At 48.8% G+C, this 19,731-nt stretch overlaps 1 protein-coding gene across 2 annotated transcripts in view; it reads left to right on the top strand.

The window, feature by feature from the left end:
- Positions 1 to 19,731, top strand: part of LOC111772344 (maestro heat-like repeat-containing protein family member 7) — a 35,744-nt gene that overhangs the window by 502 nt on the left and 15,511 nt on the right. Inside the window, exons 2-12 of one of the 2 annotated variants that reach the window (XM_070255860.1) lie at positions 368 to 576; positions 3,556 to 3,620; positions 4,058 to 4,180; positions 4,301 to 4,380; positions 4,784 to 4,913; positions 5,495 to 5,581; positions 8,864 to 8,971; positions 9,416 to 9,551; positions 10,320 to 10,408; positions 11,917 to 12,066; positions 14,239 to 14,393. In XM_070255860.1, the coding sequence (XP_070111961.1) occupies positions 489 to 576; positions 3,556 to 3,620; positions 4,058 to 4,180; positions 4,301 to 4,380; positions 4,784 to 4,913; positions 5,495 to 5,581; positions 8,864 to 8,971; positions 9,416 to 9,551; positions 10,320 to 10,408; positions 11,917 to 12,066; positions 14,239 to 14,393 (1,211 nt within the window). In that variant the 5' untranslated portion in view covers positions 368 to 488. The other variant, XM_070255861.1, reaches the window with a different exon arrangement.

Consider the following 19,731-nt stretch of genomic DNA (forward strand, 5'->3'; position numbering starts at 1 on the left):
GCTGGCCGTAGTTTCTCCTGGTCCACAGCAGGCTTCCCTGGGCTGCTTCCAGGAAGGGCAGACACTTGGGGGCTCTTAGCTCTCCTACCATCAGGCAGAGTGGGGGCAGAAGCCCCCATAAGCACAAGGAGGCTTTAGGATTTTCCCAGCAAGACTCCCAGAGGCAGAAGGATGGACACCACAATCTGGGAGGCCGCCTCTGAGTCTGGAATTTCAGGAAAGAGCCCGGAGTGGAAGACTCCTGGGAAGGGAGGATGAAGCAGGGCCCTTTGGAGGGTGCTGTGTCCTCCCATGGGGGGAAGGGAGATTGAAAGTAGGACCCAGCACCAGCAGTACTCAGCCGATGCCTTCTCTCGTAAATGGCCAGAGTCTGCCTCCTGCAGCTTCGCCCCCGAGTGGAGACACTGCGTTCCTAGGTAGGAGCATCTTGCGCCTGGCCTGGCTCCTGCTCTCGTCACCAGCTGCTGGCTGCTGCCCCGAATTCGAAGATGAATCCCCCTTCTGACGAGCAAAACAGAAAAAGAGTAACCTTCGCACCATCGACTATGCATGTCTCTTGGACGCCCAACTTAGCAGGTGAGCATTTGGCCCTGGACCGGGCTGTGTCCTGACTGGCTGCAGTGGCTCGGGGGTGATGGTGGTTGCTCAGCCCTTGCCCGAGATGTCACTTAACAGGCACGAGTGTGCCCACTTCTGGCCGCCCCCTTCACAGCTCTGGGCTCTGGGTCCCTGTCCCTCTTCAGACCTGCCTCGATGAGGAGCCTGGAGCTGGGCGGGGAACGGGACGTTGTCTGGCGCTGTGAGTTGGACCTCAGCCACCAGACAGCTGCTCAGGAGAGCCCGAGCCGATGTTTAGAAGCCTTCTCTACAGCTCCAACTCCCGGATTGGTCTCTGTGTTCCTGATCCTGTCCCTGAATTCCAGACCTTAAATCCAACTGCCTTTTGATGGCTAGTAGACATCTCAACTTTAACCCGTTCCAAACGGCACTCCTGCCTGGACTCCCATCTCGGTCAATGCAACTGGATCCTTCTGGTTTCTCAGGCCCAAGAGCTTGACTTCGGTCTTTCTCTCATACTCACATCTAGTCCGTGGCGATTCCTGTTGTCTCTGCCTTCAAAACAGCTGCTGAATGTGACCACTCGCTCCTCCCTCCCCAGTATAAGCCCCCAGATTATGATCACAGGACCCTCCACTTCCACCCCGTCTCCGCCTAACTGAGCAGCCAGGTGACCTTGTAAAACGAAAGTCAGACCAGGCCACCTGCTTGAACCCAGCCTGGGGCTCCCATCCATTCAGAGCAAAAGCCAAAGTCACAACAATAATCCTTATGACAGTCTCTACAACAGGCCTCACAACAGGCCCTACAACAGGCCTCACAATAGACCTTACAACAGGCCTCACAACAGACCCTACAACAGGCCTCACAACAGACCTTACAACAGGCCTCACAACAGACCCTACAACAGGCCTCACAACAGGCCTCACAACAGGCCCTACAACAGGCCTCACAACAGACCTTACAACAGGCCTCACAACAGACCTCACAACAGACCCTACAACAGGCCTCACAACAGACCCTACAACAGTCCCTACAACAGGCCTCACAACAGACCCTACAACAGGCCTCACAACAGGCCTCACAACAGGCCTCACAACAGTCCCTACAACAGGCCTCACAATAGACCCTACAACAGGCCTCACAACAGGCCTCACAACAGGCCTCACAACAGACCCTACAACAGACCTCACAACAGTCCCTACAACAGTCCCTACAACAGTCCCTACAACAGTCCCTACAACAGGCCTCACAACAGACCCTACAACAGGCCTCACAACAGTCCCTACAACAGGCCTCACAACAGACCCTACAACAGGCCTCACAACAGGCCTCACAACAGACCCTACAACAGTCCTCACAACAGTCCCTACAACAGGCCTCACAACAGACCCTACAACAGGCCTCACAACAGGCCTCACAACAGACCCTACAACAGTCCTCACAACAGTCCCTACAACAGGCCTCACAACAGACCCTACAACAGTCCCTACAACAGGCCTCACAACAGTCCCTACAACAGGCCTCACAACAGACCCTACAACAGTCCTCACAACAGACCCTACAACAGTCCCTACAACAGGCCTCACAACAGGCCCTACAACAGTCCCTACAATAGGCCTCACAACAGGCCCTACAACAGTCCTCACAACAGGCTTCATAAGGCCCTCGCGACCTGTCCCATTGCCGCTCTGGTTTCGTCTCCCCTCGCTCTCCTCGCTCCTCCACTCCAGGCACACAGGCCCCCTTGCTGTTCCATGAGCATGCCAGGCGTGGCTTCCTCAGGGCCTTTGCGTCAGCTGCCCTTTGTTCTAGGCTGCGTTCCCTGGATGTCTGTATGGCTTGCTCCTCACGTCCTTCAGGACCACGCCAATGCAGGCAATGAGATTTTCTCTACCTGCCCTGTGTGTAGATATACAAACTTATATGCGCAAATGCAAAAAGACTTCCTTCAGAAGGATACCTCACAGCAGTTCCCATGAAGCACCCCCGCGCTGTATAGGTGCGACCCTGTAAGCTCTGCCTGGGAGGGTGCCTTTCATGTAGCAGGTGCCCGGTGCACGCATGCCGAGGAATGAACTCATGGCCCTCCTACTATGTGCCAGCATTAGTCTCAGTTGTTTACATGAATGCATGAATTGAAACCTCGTAACAGTGACAGGTGCTGTGACTATCGTCCCCTGTTAAGATGACAGAACAGAAACTTGGGGAACCCGATTTGCTCGAGATTTCTCCTTACATGCATTAATTCACTTGATCCTCACACCGACGATAGACACTAGCATCTCTCCCACTGTACGCCGGGGAAACGCACGTTGAGAGCGTTCCGTTGGCTGAAGGTCACAGGGCTGATAAAGAGGAAGAGCTGAGCTTTGGACTCAGGAGTTTTGACCTTTAAGAGAGAGCGACACCCGGGGCGCTCCCTTCACGGGAAACGGCCTGAACTCGGGCCTGGTCTCCCGCGTTGTTCAGGTCCCAGGCTGCCTCCATCTCCATTCTCTCGCTTCATCCCCTTCCGATGTCCTTTGCGGTGGACAGGCTCTATTTCTAGCCTCGACCCCCAGCCTCCGTGTCTACATCTGGGTGCCTGCTCAGGGCGGCTTGTCCGGAGGGCTATGCCAGCCCAGTTGACAAGGGAGGTTCCCAGACTGACGGGGGGTTTCCAGTCCATCCCCATTCAGGGTTTCAAAGCCCTTCTAGGACAGCTCCAATAATTTATGGCCAATACGGGTGACTTAAAGGTCTCTCTTTCCAGTTGCTCTTCCATCCTTGGCTGTGCTGGGTGCAGAAAATCCTTGACCACGGCCCCACGTGATTACCTCTCCACTCAGGCCCCTGAGGTCTGCATGAGGCCTGGAGCAGCCTGTTCTAGGAGCCGGCACACCCACCCCGATGCTTCCTGCACCTTCTCGACAGAGGGTCGGGGTGGGGTGGCTCTGCCCTCCTATTCCGCCTGAGCGGGTCAGCCAGACTCCTCCTGACCACATCCCCTTGCAGGACTGCGCCAATCAGAAAGAGAAGCCTATCACTTTATTCTGGAATTTCTCCAACAAGAACACGCGGTAAGGAAATTTTCTGGAACTTTTTGAGAGCTGAGGAGGAAAGGAGAGAAAAATGAGGGCTCGTGTTGCCCTGGGTTTCGGACGCTATGCCTGGCTTGGCAGCCCCCGGAAGCTCAGCCTGGTGTGGCCTCCTGACCCGGGCAGTCTCAGGTGGCCAGGCTGCCGGACGGGACCTATAGGAAAGGATCTTCTATAGACACCCCAGTCTGCCGTCCCCTGAGGGCTACAGAGGGCCAGGACAGTGGTGGGTGTCCGTCTAGGGGATAGGGACACTGGGCCGAGGAGATCGAGCGAGCAATCCCTTGTGGCTGGTCTGAGGTCCTGCTGGGTGTGAGGGGCTGTGTCTGGGGCGCGGGTCCCAGGCGCGGGTCCCAGGCGCGGCCTGAGGAGGAGCCGAGGGCTGAGGCCAGGCTCGCGCCTTCTGCCTTACCTCCTAGTCTGAATTCGACAAGCTGCAGTTCCTACAGGCTGTGGTGACCCTCAGCGCGGCCGTTCGTGCCCAGGCAGACGGCAGTATGGACGATTACTTCCCCAAAACTGTTCTGGCCAAGAAAATTGAGGTGAGGAAACCCCAGGCCCTGCTGGGAGCAGGTCACCCCGGGGTGAGGATGACCAGTCCTGGAGCCGAGGGCTGGCGCCTCTGTCTGAGGGGAGCGCTGGTTTCTTTCTGGCCTGTCTAGACGTTCATCCTTGAAGAGCCCGCGGAGGTCTTGATCAGCAACGTGCGTCAGCAGGCCATGCTCTGCATCGTGGCCCTGAGGTTCCTTCCTTGCTGTTGCCTCCTCTGAGCCCCTGGGTCTCCGATGCTGAGAATGGGTTGGGAGGAAGGGCAAGGTAGGGGTACTTGATTTGGGGGCTGTGGGTAGCAGGGCCCCATGTCGCCACCTCATCTACCTGCATCCTGGTGGAGTGGAGCTGTCCCCTCGTTTCACTGTTGGAAGCCCTGTCAGGACATCCAGTCGGAGGAAGGCTCCCCCAGAATCAGGGCCCTCACTCCCTGGCGAGGAGGCCGTTGGAAAGCGTTTAGGGGCTCCGGCGCCCACTGCTTCCTGGGCCTCAGAGAGAGCAGCAGACCAGCTCCTTCCATGGGGTCCCAGAAACACAACACCGCCTCTCACAAATGTCCCCAGAGCCCTCTTGTCCTCCCTCCCGTCTCCCCACAGCCAGGTGAATCCCCACTTCTACATGTCCCAGAAGCTGGACCTGGTGTGTGCTGGCATCTCCAGCACGTTCTGTCTGCCGCTCATCGTGCCCAGTCTAGACAGGAAGGAGAGCGCGAGTCTGTACCTGCAGGTAACGCCACGGCGGCGTCTGGCTGGTGACCTCCGCAGGGAGGCTTGTCTCCCGAGGCCCCTCCTGTCCCCTTAGCTCCCAGGCCCTCCGCCCCTCTTCCACTTCCCCAGGAGTGGCTCGTGCTCCCGTCTACCCGTGTCCTTCTGCCTCGCTGAGGCCACGTTTCTCTAGCTCTGTGGCAGCCTCAGTCTTAGGAGGAGGACACAATCTAATGATAAATCTCATAGATCGTGTGGAATGACTGACCCAGAGACTGCCAGATCTTGCCAAGAATGCTCGGTTTTAAAAATAGAAGTTTCCTTAATCTAACAGAAAGAATCTCTAGTGGCGACCATCCCACGGGGCTGTGTTCGTCGGGGAGAGCTGCCCAATGACCATGATTTACAATCTGGCCTGTCATCTGGGCTGGCCCTGGTCCAGCCGTCAGGGAGGTCAAGAAAGGTCAGCCCTTGGGAAGATCAGAGTGTGGCGCCCCCTGCCCCCACTTTCCTGCCCCCCGAGGAGGGGTCTGAGGGGCCAGGGAGCCGCGCTGGCGCTGTGGCTCTCCGTCCTCTGATGTCCCACGTCTCCTCGCTTGTCAGACGATCCAGGCCTTGGACGACATGTTACACGCTCTCGTGATGGACGGGACGGGCCCCAACATGCTCATCCTGCAGAATTTCCTGGAGGTAGGCGGCTGCAGAAACCCTGAGTGAATCCTGGTGTCTTGGGAGGAAGGGAATGGACCGTGAGGACAGTCTGGGTGTTGCTGCCACGCAGAGGCCATCGGTTCTCAAACCTCAGGAGGCCCAACAATCTCCTGGAGACCAGTTCCTGTGTCTTCCCCATTCCGAGAGTCCCGTGTTGAGAACCGCAGCCATCAGCCTTGGGATTCATTTCTTTCCAGGATCTGGACTTTGGGCTTTGCCAGTAATGACGTTTGTATCTGTGTCGGACTTTTAATCTTCTTCAGTTTCCTGTTGCAGCGGCTGCTATTGCTCTGTGACAGAGAAGACCCCAGGCCTCCCCCATCCGGCCCACCTTTGTCCTCCTAATGTAGTCCCACAGGAGACGCCCAGCATCGCAGAGTGCTCCTTTACTGTCTTTAGAGCCTTTTGAGTATTCTCAGTTATGATAAATTGTCATCCCCCGAGGGAGAATTTGAATTGGGGAAATAGCCAAGAGTCACTGGAAACCAACTTGCATGAACAGGATGGTCATGAATTAAGGTGATAGAATTTTGGAGAAAACATTAGGTTTGACTACAAATAAGGAGACAAGATTGTGCAGATATAAAAAGACGTTGACAAGAGCCATGTCTAGAGAGGAAATCTCCCCATCTTGGGATTGGTGACACAGTTCTTTTGGAATGTGTCCTTTCTGGTATGTTTGTGGAGAAGCATTTTTGGGCTTGGTAGGTAACCTCGTCATCAGCAGACCAGCCGATGCACTGTTGTAATTGGGGTTCATGGGGAGATGCTGAGCTCTGGTCCTCCTCGGGGGTGGGGGGGGTCCTCATTATCCAGAGATAAATGGTGCTCACCCAAAACACCACTTGAAATAGTTTCTTCATAGAAAACAGTGGGGGAAATCGATTTATCTTGATAAATGAAATTAAAATGATAAAAATAGATATTTTTATAGGCAACAAAATTTAGATTATATTCGCTACTTCGAGGTAGTTCTTAAAACAGAAAATCCAGTGTGGATATTTTAGACATAGTTTTTCCTACAAAATTACATGACAGCGTAAGACAACATCATTTCACATTTGATTTTGCACAGCAGGCTCAGAAAGAGGGTCATTTTTGCAAAAATATTTAAGGTCTACATGGTTTCCTAAGGGTTTCTTTTGTTTTTTTTGTCTTTGTTTTTTGATATTTTTATTAAGGTACAACTTATGCACAGTATAATTCACCCTTTCTGTAGATGCGTAGAGTTCCGCAGGTTCTGGCAAACGCACACGGTCATGTGTCCAGAACCACGATGGAGGCACAGAGCTGTTCTGCCATCCCCCACATTCCCCCAGGACTCTGTAGCCAGCCCCTCCTTCCCACCCCAGCCCCTGGCAGTGGCTGATCTGTCTTCTGTCTCTCTAGTTTTGCCTTTTCTGCAATGTCACATGAGTAGAATCACGTAGTTTGTGGCCACTTGGTCTCTCTCCTCTCCGTTAGTGTATTTGCCATTCATGGGTGCTGTGATGTTCCAGCAGTCTGCTCCTTTCTGTCTCACCATTGTCTGGAGGGGTCGCAGGCGGTGTGTCTGTTCTCCAACTGAGGACCGTTTGGGTTGTTTGCAGCTAGGGGCCGTTACCAATACAGCTGCCATGAGCACATGCATTCAGGCTGTTGGATGAACGTTGGCTCTTTACCTCCCTTGGGTAAATGCCTAGGAGTGGAATTGCTGCGTTGTATGGCACCCATATGTTCAACCTCATAGGAAGCTTCCTGAGTGTTTTCAGAAGTGGCTGTGTAATTTTGCATTCCCACCCGCCGTGTATGGGAGTTCCAGTTGCTCTGTGTCCCTGCCAGCACGTGGTGCTGTCAGTGTGTGTGTGTTTTTTAAATTTAGAGATTGCTTTTAATGACATCCCAATGAAAAACCATCAATTTTTTTTTTTTTTTTATGGTGAGGAAGATTCACTCTGAGCTAACATCTGTGCCAGTCTTCCTCTACTTTGTATGTGGGATGCTGCCACAGCATGGTTGATGCGTGGGGTGGATCCACACCGGGGACCTGAAACCCTGAACCCAGGCTGCTGAAGCAGAGCACGCCAAATTTAACCACTATGCCATGGGGCGGGCATGTCAGTGACACTGATGTCAGTGTGTTTTATTTTGGGTGACTGTGTAGGTGCATAGTGGTATCTTTTTGTCCTAATGACTCACGATGTTGAGCATCTTTTCATGGGTTTATTTGCCATCTATATATCTGCTTTGATGAAGGGTCTGTTCAAATCTTTTGCCTTTTTTTATTGGGCTATCCTATTTTTGAGTTTGGAGAGTTCTTTATATATTCTGGATGTGTCTTTTGTCAGATATGTGATTTGCTGATGTTTTCTTCCTTTTTTGTGGCTTGTTTTTTAATTCTCTTAACAGCTTTGTTTGAAGAGTAACAGGTGTTCATTTTGATGAAGTCCAAATTGTTATTTTTTTCTTTTAAGATTATAGTTTTGTTGTCTTATCTAAGAAATGTTTGCCCAACCTTAGGTCTCAAATATTTTCTCCTAGAAGCTTATCGTTGTAGATTTTAAATTTAAGTCTGTGATCAATTCCGAATTAACTTTTACATTGGGTAGCACGTATGGGTGGTGGGGTTTTTTTAACTTTAATTTTTTTGCATATGAATGTCCACGATGGGGGTTGATGCTCTGGCAGACAGGCCGCCCCGATGGGCACCTGCCCAGCAGCCGTGAAGTGGGACACACTTTTCCAAAGGTTTGCACCAAGCCGGACACGCAGTGGGGGATTGGCCTGTGTGCTAACAGTACTTATCTCCTAGGGCTGTTGGGAGGATAAAGTGAGGTCTTACATAGGGAATACTGACCGAGGTGGTCACTAGGAGTATTATTATTAATCTCCAGAAATGGGTGGTTCTGAGTCTCATCCTTTAGGGACCACTTTGGTGCGGCCTTGGTTTAGCGGGGGGACTGCGTTCCAGGCTGTGGCGGGAACCGTTTCTCCCCACCTCATCCTGCCCCTCCTGGCCCTCTGCTTTGCATTGCCTCTTCCAAAGTGCAGCCGTGTCCTCAAACATTCCTGTAGGCAGAGACTCAGAAGGTACCAGGTGGACGGCCAGAGACCGTCACACACACCCCTTGCTCTGTGCGTTCCCGGGCTGCGCACGCCGGCGCCCCCTGCCACCTCCCGGGTATCTTTTGGTCAGTGGGGCGGTGGACTCAAGACAAAGAAGGAAGGCGGGGCGGGACCCCCCTCGGAGGTGCTGGTGGAGTCTCTCTGCTCCCTTTCCAGATCATCTTGCCTTGGTTAACACTGTCAGACAAAGTTCACGAACAGACCCGGGCCTTGGGCACCATTTCCCGGATGCTGAGGTTTGTCTGCAATTTCCCGGAACTGTCGGTGAGTGCTTGGGTGAGGGGACAGGCTGATCAGTGGGCCTCGCCTCTCTGTACGGCGTTGGAGGGGGAGGGGGCCTGACTGAGCCTGTGGCTCTGCAGGGGTCCTTCTCTGCTCCCATGGCATATTGCCCTTGGCCTGGGGAGCTCCAATTGGCCGGTTGCATCTTGGCCTGGGTGGGGGCTTTGGCCTAGACAGCTGGGTTGGGTCCACCGCTCTCTGCTGGTTAACGTGCTCAGAGGTCTGGCTGCCCCGTCTTCCCGGGTGCTGATCTGGAAGGTTTCTCTTAGCAGGACAGAGTGTGGGGCTGGGGAGGAGAGGGGCCGCGTACGGGCCAATGACTGAGTGATGTGGGAAAGGAGGGAGGTTGGAGGGGGCTGGTGGTCGCTGTGGGGCAGAGCTCCTTCCAGGATGCTGGAGAAGTAAGCAGTTTCCTCCTCCTGGCAGCACGTGATGGAGTTCTCCATGAGCGGCAAGCTCATGGGCCTCTTAGGCCTCTCGTGCATGAACCCCAGCTACGAGCTCGGCGTGGGGGCATCAGAGGCATTGCATTACTTGTTCAAAATCCTCGTGCTTCATCGAAGTAAGTGGCATGAGCCTGGATGGCCACGTGGCTGCAGCTGTGGGGACCCAGGGAGCAAGGAAGCAGTAGGCGTTGAGTGCCGACCTTGGGTCAGGGACATCCGAGGGTGGTCCTCTCTTGTGGGGGCGCTGGAGTAAATATGCTTTGTCTGGATGAACTCCAAACCCACTGCTGGGGCAGTGCCCTCTTTTAAGAGATCTAGGAGATGCTTGGGATAAAGGGCAGCTAGGCTTACAGCCACCCAGGAGATCAACTCGGGCCTCGTATTTCCCAGCTGCCCCGTGGCTAGTACTAGGTATAAGCCTGGGAAAAGGAACGTCCTTTCTCAGGGAGAAAATCTGAGAATCCCTGATTTAGACTTTTTCTTCCCCGGGAAAACCAAAGCTACAGATGGCCATACACACGTACAGGGGTGCCAGGGGAATTTGAAAATGTCCCCCAAAGGGACCTTCAGAAACCTTGGCCTTCTGTGATTCAGCAGGATGTACTTCTCATTAGGGCATTGGCTTAGCATGGGGGTGGGGATGGGAACGGTCCCCGGGTGGCCTGAGGCAGGAACGTGGCTGCTAGGGGACCACACAGACTCCCTAGCTGCAGTTTCCCTCCACCCATCGGCCTGGCACCAGGGAACTCTCCCCATTCTGTCGGGCAAACGTTATTCCACCCACGGAACTCTGCTGGTCTCTGTGGTTTGGAGGGCCTGTGGGCAAGGGTGTGTCTTTGGCCTTATTAAGGCCCTGCCCTTTAACCGTTGTTTTTGGATTGGAGGCATGAAACAGGAGACAGAGAGCATCCTGAAGGATCTGCAGAAGCATTTCCGTGGGGAGTGGTTTGCCAACATACAGGATCTCACGATGGTAACGACCCTGCTCTCCCCCGTGGACGGGAGGCCCAGGTGGGAGCGTTTGCCGGGGGGGAGGGGGTGGTAAAGAGGGCTGAGGAGAGATTGTGGAGGGCCTGGCGGGGCCACAGAAGAGTAATCCCCACACGGGGAAATGCCCCCGAAGTTCAAGGTCTTGTGGCCCCGCAGGCTGGAGCGGTGAGGGGCGTTGCCCCAGCTGCACTTGAGTTGATGCCGGTTTGAGGTCACGGAGAGAGTTTCTGAAATAGAGGTACAGCCAACGCTGTTCCCCACCCACAGATTGGGCCTTGTGGCCCCACTTTAATTTTGTTTGTTCAGCAAAGGCGTATTGCTTGCCTTAGGTGTGGTGTCCCCAGGCTCAGGCAACTCCAGTCGCTCCAGCCAGAAATCCCAAATCACCCTGCCCTCTTTCCTCTGCCTCCCTCTCCACGTCCAGTTCAACCCCAAGTCTGTCCCTTGTACCTCCTAAGTCGCTCTTGAATGCACCCGCTCCGCTCCAGCCCCACTGTCTGTCGTGACTCAGGACACCATCATCTCTTGCCTGGGGCATTGCAACAGCCTCCCGCTGATGGCCCCATTTCCAGCCATGCTCCTGTCACACCATTTTCTGCACTCTGGTCAGAGAATTATTTCTAAAGTACAAATATCATCGTCTTCTTCCCCCTCAGACTTTGCACCGACTCCCCATTGTTCTTATACGGAAGCCCCCCGGGCCCTGAATAATCCTCCTACGTCCTCCCCTTCCTGCCTCATCTTGCCTTGATTCCCCTTTCCCACCTGGCCCGGGTCTCCCTTCAGGACGCAGTAGTAGACTGAGCTCCTCTCCACTTCTTGCCTTTGCGCAGTCTGTTCCCTCTTCCTGGAACTCTTTCCCCCGTTTTTACCAGCCATGGGCTTTGGAGGGACTTTCTCTAGGAAGCCTTCTCTGGTCTCCCAGGTCTAGCTTCAATGCCCCTTCAATGCTGCCTGTTACTAGCATTTCTCCCACTGCTCTGTGGCTGCCCGTGTACTTGCCCTGACCTGACGTTAAGCTCCTTGAGGGCAAAGGCATTGGGCGCCTTGTCTGTGGTCTTCGCAGCTCCCAGCAGCAGAGCCGGGCACAGAGCTGGCACTTACCACTGTCTGAGTCGGGGAGCTCCACTGGGATGCGTGGATTCAGAGACAAGAGACACATTTGTTCAGACCGCAGCAGGCACTACTTGCTTTGGAATGCTATAAACTCCGTGGACAACAGAACTCGTTTCCAATGGAATTGCCTAATTGTGTCCCAAATTCCAACAGAAATGACGTTCGGGCTGTCCTCTGTATCGCATTGTCTGGGCTGTTGTTCCTCCCCGGGGACTTGGGAGCTGGTGACACTCTGGAGCCTGGCCTCACACCGTGGACGAGCCAGATGCTGGCCAGGACTGGCCCCTGGTTGACCGTCTCCTCGGAGTCCAGAGGCTTTGCACAGTCCCAGAGCGGGATGCCGACGTGCAGAGACGGCTGCTCTTCTCTCCTCAGTTCTTCCGGAAATTCCTGAGCCCCGAGGAGAGGACGGATGTGCTGATGGTGTCCATGGAGGCCCTGACCAGCGCCAGCAGGCATGACGTCTGTGCCGCTTCCAAGATGTTAACGATGATCCTCAAGTCCTCTATGCCGGAAATTGGCAAGGTAGCGGCCCTGAGGGACTTGATGCCTCAGGTCAAGTTCAAGATTCTTCCTTTCTGTTCCGTGTTGGATCTCGTTCTGTTTTATTTCCTATGGGGTGGGGTTTGAGGAATCGCGATCTTTTAACTAATCCAGAGAAACGACTAAAGGAGGAATCGTTTGTGATTGTGCTAAAGGCCCCTCTGTGGGAAGAGGTGCGCACCAGGCCCCCATCTCCACCAGGAAGGGAAGAAGAATGGATCAAAACTATGGCAGGAACCTGGGATGGGCTCCTAGGAGCAGGAGAGACCTCACTCGTCTCTCCTGCTTCCAGGCAACATGTTGAACCTGTGGGCGCCTGCTTCTTCGTTTAGGTGGGAGAATGCATGGTCAAGACAGAGCTGTGTCCATCCGTCTACTCGCTTACCTACCCACCTGCCTGCCTACCTATCATCTATCTATCTATCTATCTACTACCTACCCACCTGCCTACCTGCCTATCTATCTACCTACCTATCTATCCATCTATCTACCTACCTGCCTACCTACCTATCCGTCTATCTATCTATCATCTATCTACCTACCTACCTATCATCTGTCTATCTATCTATCCATCTACCTACCTATCTATCATCTATCTATCCATCTACCTATCATCTATCCATCTATCTACCTACCTACCTATCATCTATCTACCTACCTATGTATCTATCATCTGTCTACCTACCCACCTACCTGTCATCTATTTATCTACCTACCTACCAACCTACCCAGCTGTCTATCTATCTATATCATCTATCTATCATCTATCCATCCGTCCGTCCGTCCATCCATCCACCCACCCATCTATCTATCTATCTATCTATCTATCCATCTATCTATCCATCTATCTATCTATCTATCCATCTATCATCTCTATCTATCTATATCATATGTATATACATGAAGTTATGAGGCACTGACATGAACAAGATATAAATACAGAGATCTTTTGTCAGAGGGGGGACTGGTAAAATTAAGACAGCCTCGTATATTTTCCCTGCCCTTTTTGTTTGTAAGGCTCTCATGGACTGGTGGGTTCACTCATATTTAGTGGACTAACGCACTTCTCCCTCTCACTCATGATGCCTCCACCATGGGCCCGTCAGCGGTTCCCAGGCCTCACCCTCTCCGCTTTCTGGCCTGGAGAGCCGTCTGAACCTCAGAGCAGACCACGAATAAGCTCTGAGGCTTGAAGGTTACCCCGAGGTCAGCCACGCCAACCTCACACTCGATGCTTGTCACCCCTTCGGGAGCACCCTTGACCCTGGGGCAGCCACCTCTGCTGGAAGCTCATTGGGACGCCCACTACCTTAGACCATAGCTCATTTTTATTTGTGAGCCACTTTCATTACTAGAAAGTTCTACCTTATAGTGAGCTGAGATCTGTTTCCAGTCCCTGACCCAAGCTGCTTTCTGGATTATGCAGAACTCAGTTAATATTCAGACTTTCCTAATACTGGGTGCCATGCACGGTGCTAGCCTTATTCACTTATTTTATTTAATTCATACAGTAAGTCTGCGAGGAAGTAACCATTTTCCTTTTAGAAATGGGAAGCCTATGAGCCTTAATAACAGAAGTTTATTGAGCACATTTTATGTGACAGACAAGATTCCAACCAATTTAGATGTGTTAACTCAGAACCATTGAGTTGAGTAAAATCGTTCTCATTTTCTATATGAGGAAAGAAAGCAGAGAGAGGATGAGAAACTTGCCCAAGGCCACACAGCTGGTAAGGAGGGAGGTGAGACTCAAGTCCAGGCAGTGTGGCCACACCACTTCTGGTCCCCGTGGCCAGCAAACACCGAGAAGCCCCGTGATAGTCTTTACGGCTCCTGCCCTCCCTTCTCCAAGTCACGCAGCCCCAGATTCCTGCGTCCTTCTTCATGATCTGGTTTTGAGACATGGCCCCGCTCATCCTTCCTGGTTGCCCTCTATTTGGTCCCTCTTAAAGTACGGGGACAGGACGTCCCCCAGCCATGCGGGTGTGGCCGGCCCAGGGCAGGGTGTGGGGGACGGTGACCTCTTCCATCTGCAGACCCTAGTACTCATCGTGCGCGGCCCCCACACTTTACACGGCACCTGGTTCTGCGACTCCTGATGCGCTGGTGTTGAGGGTCCAGGAAGAACCTTGCTCTTCCCTTCCCCCACTTCAGGTGCCAGAGATCATCCAATTCATCTACCACAATATGAGCAGCATCACTGAAGACACTGCCCAAGCGGCCATAAAGAAGATCCTTCACCTGCTGGCCCAGACCTACACTGACGAAGTCATCCTCACACTGTTTAAGATGGAGGACCACTCACAAAGGTAGGCGGCTCCATCGATTCCCGACTGACGAGCCCCCGACAGTCTTTTCATTGGCTTGTTCTTAAATATATCTGATTTTTAATATAAGTAAGTTCTTTACGAATTTGGGGCAAGGTGATTGTAAAAGTAACATGGGCTTATCACAGACAATTTGGAAAGCACGTAAAAAAGAGTTAAATCTCACCCAAAGGCAGCCTCTGTTCTCACTTGGGTGTAATTTATAATTTGTCCACCTTTTAAGAATGGGTTTTAGAAATGGATAATCCGTCTCCTACTGTATATACCAATTTTAATATTTTTTCATTTAATGTTTTACGATAGCATTTTCCCAAGTGAAAACCCTTTTGTAAACATTGTTTTAAGGGCCGTCTAATATTATATTGCATGGAGGTACTATGCTATAATTTCCTTTTTTAAACTTTTTACATACAGGAAAATTCCCCCTTTTGTTGTGCGTCCTACAAGTCTTCTCAAACACGTCGTCGTAATCATCACCACCACAATCCAGACACAAAGCATTTCCATCACCCCCAGATTCCCTCGTGCTGCCCTTCTGGAGTCAACTTCTCCTCTGACCCCGACCCCTGGCAGCCTCTGACCTGTTCTTCCCCTCTGTAGTTTTGTATGGACTTTCCCAGGATGTCGTATAATTGGAATCACACAGCACAGAGACTTTGGGGCCTAGCTTCTTTCACTTAGCGTCACGCATTTGAGATTCATCCAGGTTGTCCTCTGTGTCAACAGCTCATTGCTTTCCTTGCTGAAGACTATCCCATTGTGTGGCTGGACCATGGTTTGTTTATCCATTCACCTCCTGGGTCGTTTCCAACTTTTGGCAATTATGAATCACGCTGCGATAAACATTTGTCTATAGGTTTCTGTGTAAACATTAGCTTTCATTTTTCTTGGATAAATTCCTAGGGATTGGATTGCTGGGCAGTATGGGAGCTGTATGATAATTTAAGAGATTTCCACAGCAGCTGCAGCATTTGTGTTCTCACCAGCAACATATGAAAATTCCGGTTGCTCTCATTCTTGTCCACACTTCGTATTGTCTTTAAAAGAAAAGGAAAATCCATTCTAACAAGTGTGTAGTGGCATCTCATTGTGTTTTAATTTGCATTTTCCTAACTTAATAGCAACTAATGATATTGAGCATCATTTCATGTATGTATTTGCCATCCGTATATCTTCTTTGGTCAAGTGTTCAAATGTTTTACTCGTTTCTTAATTGGGTTGTTTATTTTCTTATTGTTGAGTTTTGAGAGTTCTTTATATCTTCTGAATACAAGTGTTTTTTGTGAGATAGATGATTTTCAAATATTTCTCCCATTTTGTGGATTATCTTTTCGTTTTCTTAACAGTATCTTTTGCAGAGCAAAAGTTTTTAATTTGATAAAGTCCAATTTATCTTTTGTTTCTCACATGAATTGCGTTTAAGGTCACAGATTTTCGCCTATGTTTTTTTCTTGAAGTTTTATACTTTTATGCTTCATATTTATATTTATGATTCATTTTTAGTTAATTTTATAAGGTATGAGGAATGGGTCTAGGTTGCATATATGCACCTTGTTGCATATAGATGTCTGATTGTTCTAGCACCGTTTGTTAAACAGGCTAAGCTTTCTCCGTTGACTTGCCTTTGCACCTTTATCAAAAATCAATTGACCATGTTTGTGTCTATTGCCTCTTCAATAAGTGTGGTTAGTTTGTGTATTTCAAGGAATTTGTCCATTTCATTGAAGTTATCATATTTACGGTCAAGCAATAGGTCATAATATTCCTTTATTATCTTTTAATATCTGTAGTGATTTCCCCTCTTTCATTCCTGATATTGGTAATTTCTGTCTTCTCTGTTTGTTTTTTTGGTCAGTCTGGCTATCAGTTTGTTAATGATATGGATCTTTTCTAAGAATCAGTTTTTATTGATTTTTTCCCCCTCTGTTGGTTTTCTGTTTCCCTTTCATTTATTTCTGCTCCTACCTTGATTATTTCCTTGGTTGTGCTTGCTTTGAGCTTAATTTGCTCATCTTCTTATAGTTTCTTAAGGTGGAAATGTAAATAACTTATTTGAGAATTTTCATCTTTTTTAAAATAAACATTTGTGTGCTATGAATTTCCCTCCAAGCATAGCTTTAGCTGCATCCAACAAATTTTGATATGTTGTATTTTCATTCTCATTCAGTTCAAAAATCTTTTCTAATTTCCATTGAGACTTTCTCTCTGACCCATGAATTACTTAATTTCCAAGTTTAATTTCCAAGTATTTGATGATTTTCCAGATATCTTTCTGTTGCTGATTTCTAGTTTAAGTCTATTATGGCCAGATAACAAACTTTGTATGATTTCTATTCTTTAAAGTTTGTTAACTTTAAAAAGTTTTATAAAGGTTGATTTTATAGCCCAGAACGTGGTATATGTTGGTGAATGTCCCATATGTGCCTGAAAAGAATATATTCTGCTGTTGTTGGGTGAAGTGTTCTTTAAATTAGGTCAAGATGATTGATAGTGTTGTTCAAGGCTCTTATACCCTTGCTGATTTTCTGTCTACTTATCTATCAATTACTGAGAGACGCGTGTTGAAGTCTCCACGCACAATTATGGATTTGTCTATTTATTTCTTCAGCTCCACCACTTCTAGCTTTGTGTATTTTGTTAGATGTATACTGTACCCATTTAGGGTGCCTACATCTTCCTGGTGAGTTGACTCTTTTTCCCTTAGTTAACGTCCCTCTTCATACCTAGTAATATTCTTTGTCTTAAAATTTACTTGGTCTGATATTAATATGGTAGTTTTTCTTTCCTTTGATTTGTGTTTTCATGACATATCTTTTCCCATTCTTCTATGCTTAACTAATCTGTACTGTTATATTTAAAATGGGTTTCTTGTTTATAGCATATGGTTGTGTTTTGTGTTTTTATCCAATGTGACATTCTCTACCTTTTAGTTGGCATGTTTAGACCATTTACATTTAATGTAATTAATGATGTAGTTGGATTTAAGTTTACCATTTTATGATTTGCTTTCTGTTTGTCCCCTCTGTTTTTTGTTCCTATGTTCCCTCTTTCCTGCATTCTTTTGGATTATTTGAAATTTTGGGGGTGTGTTCCACTTTTAAATTATCCATTGGATTTTTACTCTTCGTATCAATTTTTAGTGGATTCTTAGAGATTTACATACCTGAATTTTCACAGTCTATTTAGAATTGATATTTTACAACTTCAAGAAAACTTAGAAGCTTTCAACATGTAGCTTCTTTTACCTTCTCTATTTTATGTTATAGTTGTCATATGTGTTATGTCTACACACATTGAAGAAACACCTCCAAGAAATGTTACAATATTTGCTCTCAATAGTCATACATATTTTTAAACTTAAGAAGAGAGAAATAGTCTGTTACATTTACCCAAATATTTACCATTCCTATTGCTCTTTCTTCATTATTGAACTTCCAAGTTTCCCCCTGATAAAATTTCTCTTCAGTTTGAAAAATTTCCTTTGGCATTTCATTTAGAGCAGGTGACAAGTTCTTTTGGTTTTCTTTCATCTGAAAATGTCTTTATTTCACCTTTAACTCTAAAGAATGTTTATGCTGGATATAGAATTCTAGGTTGGTGGTTCTTTCCTTTCATCACTTGAAATATGTCATTTCGTTGTCTTCTGGACTGCATGGTTTCTGATGAGGAATCTGCAGTAATTCAAACATTATTTCCTATATGCAGTGTGTTGTTTTTTCCTGACTGCTTTCGAGATTTTCTATCTTGGTTTTCAGAAGTTTGATTATGTTGTGTCATGGTTTCCTCGAGCTAATCCTTTTTGAGCTTCATGAACTTCTTGAATCTGTGAATATATGTCTCTCAGCAAACTTGGAAAGTTTTAGGCATTATTTCTTCAGATACATTCTCTGCACCAATGTCTTTCTCCTCTCCTTACAAGATTCCGATGACATAAATGTTAGACTTTTTAATGGTGTCTCACAAGTCCATGAAGCTCTATTAATTTTTTCTAATTTCTTTGTTTTTCACATTGTATAATTTTTATTGATATATCTGCAAGTTCACAAACTCTCTCCTCTACCATCTCCATTTTCCTCTTGATCCCAACCAGTGTTCATCTTTATCTCACGAAGCATGTTTAAAATGTCTATGTAAAGTCTTTATCTGGGAAATAGAAGTATTCCACTGCTAATTCCAACAACTGGGTCATCTCAGGATTGGCATGTGCTGATTATCTTTTTCCTTGAGAACTGATCACATTTTCTCCATTCTTTGTATGGCAAGTAAATTTGGATTGCAGTATAGACATTTTGAATATGGGATTGTGAGGCTCTTGGTCCTGTTAAATTCTTCCAGAAAATATTTATCTTTTTTTTTTTTTTTTGAGGAAGATTAGCCCTGAGCTAACATCTGCCACCAATCCTCCTCTTTTTTCTGAAGAAGACTGGCCCTGAGCTAACATTCGTGCCCATCTTCCTCTACTTTCTATGTGGGACACCTGCCACCGCATGGCTTGCCAAGCGGTGCCATGTCTGCACCCGAGATCTGAACCAGCAAACACTGGCCTGCCGAAGTGGAACTTGTGAACTTAACCACTGCACCAACGGGCCGGCCCCCAGAAAATATTTATCTTTTTTTGAAGCAGACAATCAACCTGGTGTATGCTTCAGACAGCAAGTCTGTCTCACCTTCTGTTGGATGTAATGTCAGGGTCTGTTAAGTTCTTAAAGTTTTTGCGGTGCTGCTTTGGGTCTGTCCTGCACGTGTGCCTCTCAGGGGTTATTTGGGTCTATCTTATGCATGTGCAGCTCAGGAGTGACCCCAGGACTTGTGTCTGGATTCATATATACAGAACTGGGGAAATCCTTTCTCTAGCTCTCTTTTCTTTGAGATTTTCCCTACATTCTGGCTCCCAGGGACCCATTTTCCAGGTCCTCTGTCTGGAAAGCTGGGCTTTCTCTCAATTTTGCTGCTGGTGCCAATACAGCTGCACAATTGGGTCCACCTTCAGGGTAGTGAAGTGAGAAAAAAGGAAGAGGGGGAAAAAAGAGAGGTTTCCCATCCTCCAAACACACTCTTTGGGTCCTAAGTGCCTTGTGTTATTGCTGCTGCCACCTTGGGCTCCACTCTGCAGCTGTGCAGATTCCACCCATGCTCTCCTAGGGTCACAGGTAATAGGATTCCATTTTCCCGGTCCTCCTGCCAGAGTGACAAGGTTTTGCTCAGAGATTTTGTTGTCTGAGCTTGCTGCCTAATTCAGCACTGGGTCACCATCAGGTCAAAGTTGGGAGACAAAAGAGAAAAAAATCTGAGAAATTCACCTAGTAAGGGTTATTTTTCA

Source organism: Equus caballus, chromosome 30 (assembly GCF_041296265.1).
Source record: "Equus caballus isolate H_3958 breed thoroughbred chromosome 30, TB-T2T, whole genome shotgun sequence".
Classification (NCBI taxonomy): Eukaryota; Metazoa; Chordata; class Mammalia; order Perissodactyla; family Equidae; genus Equus; species Equus caballus.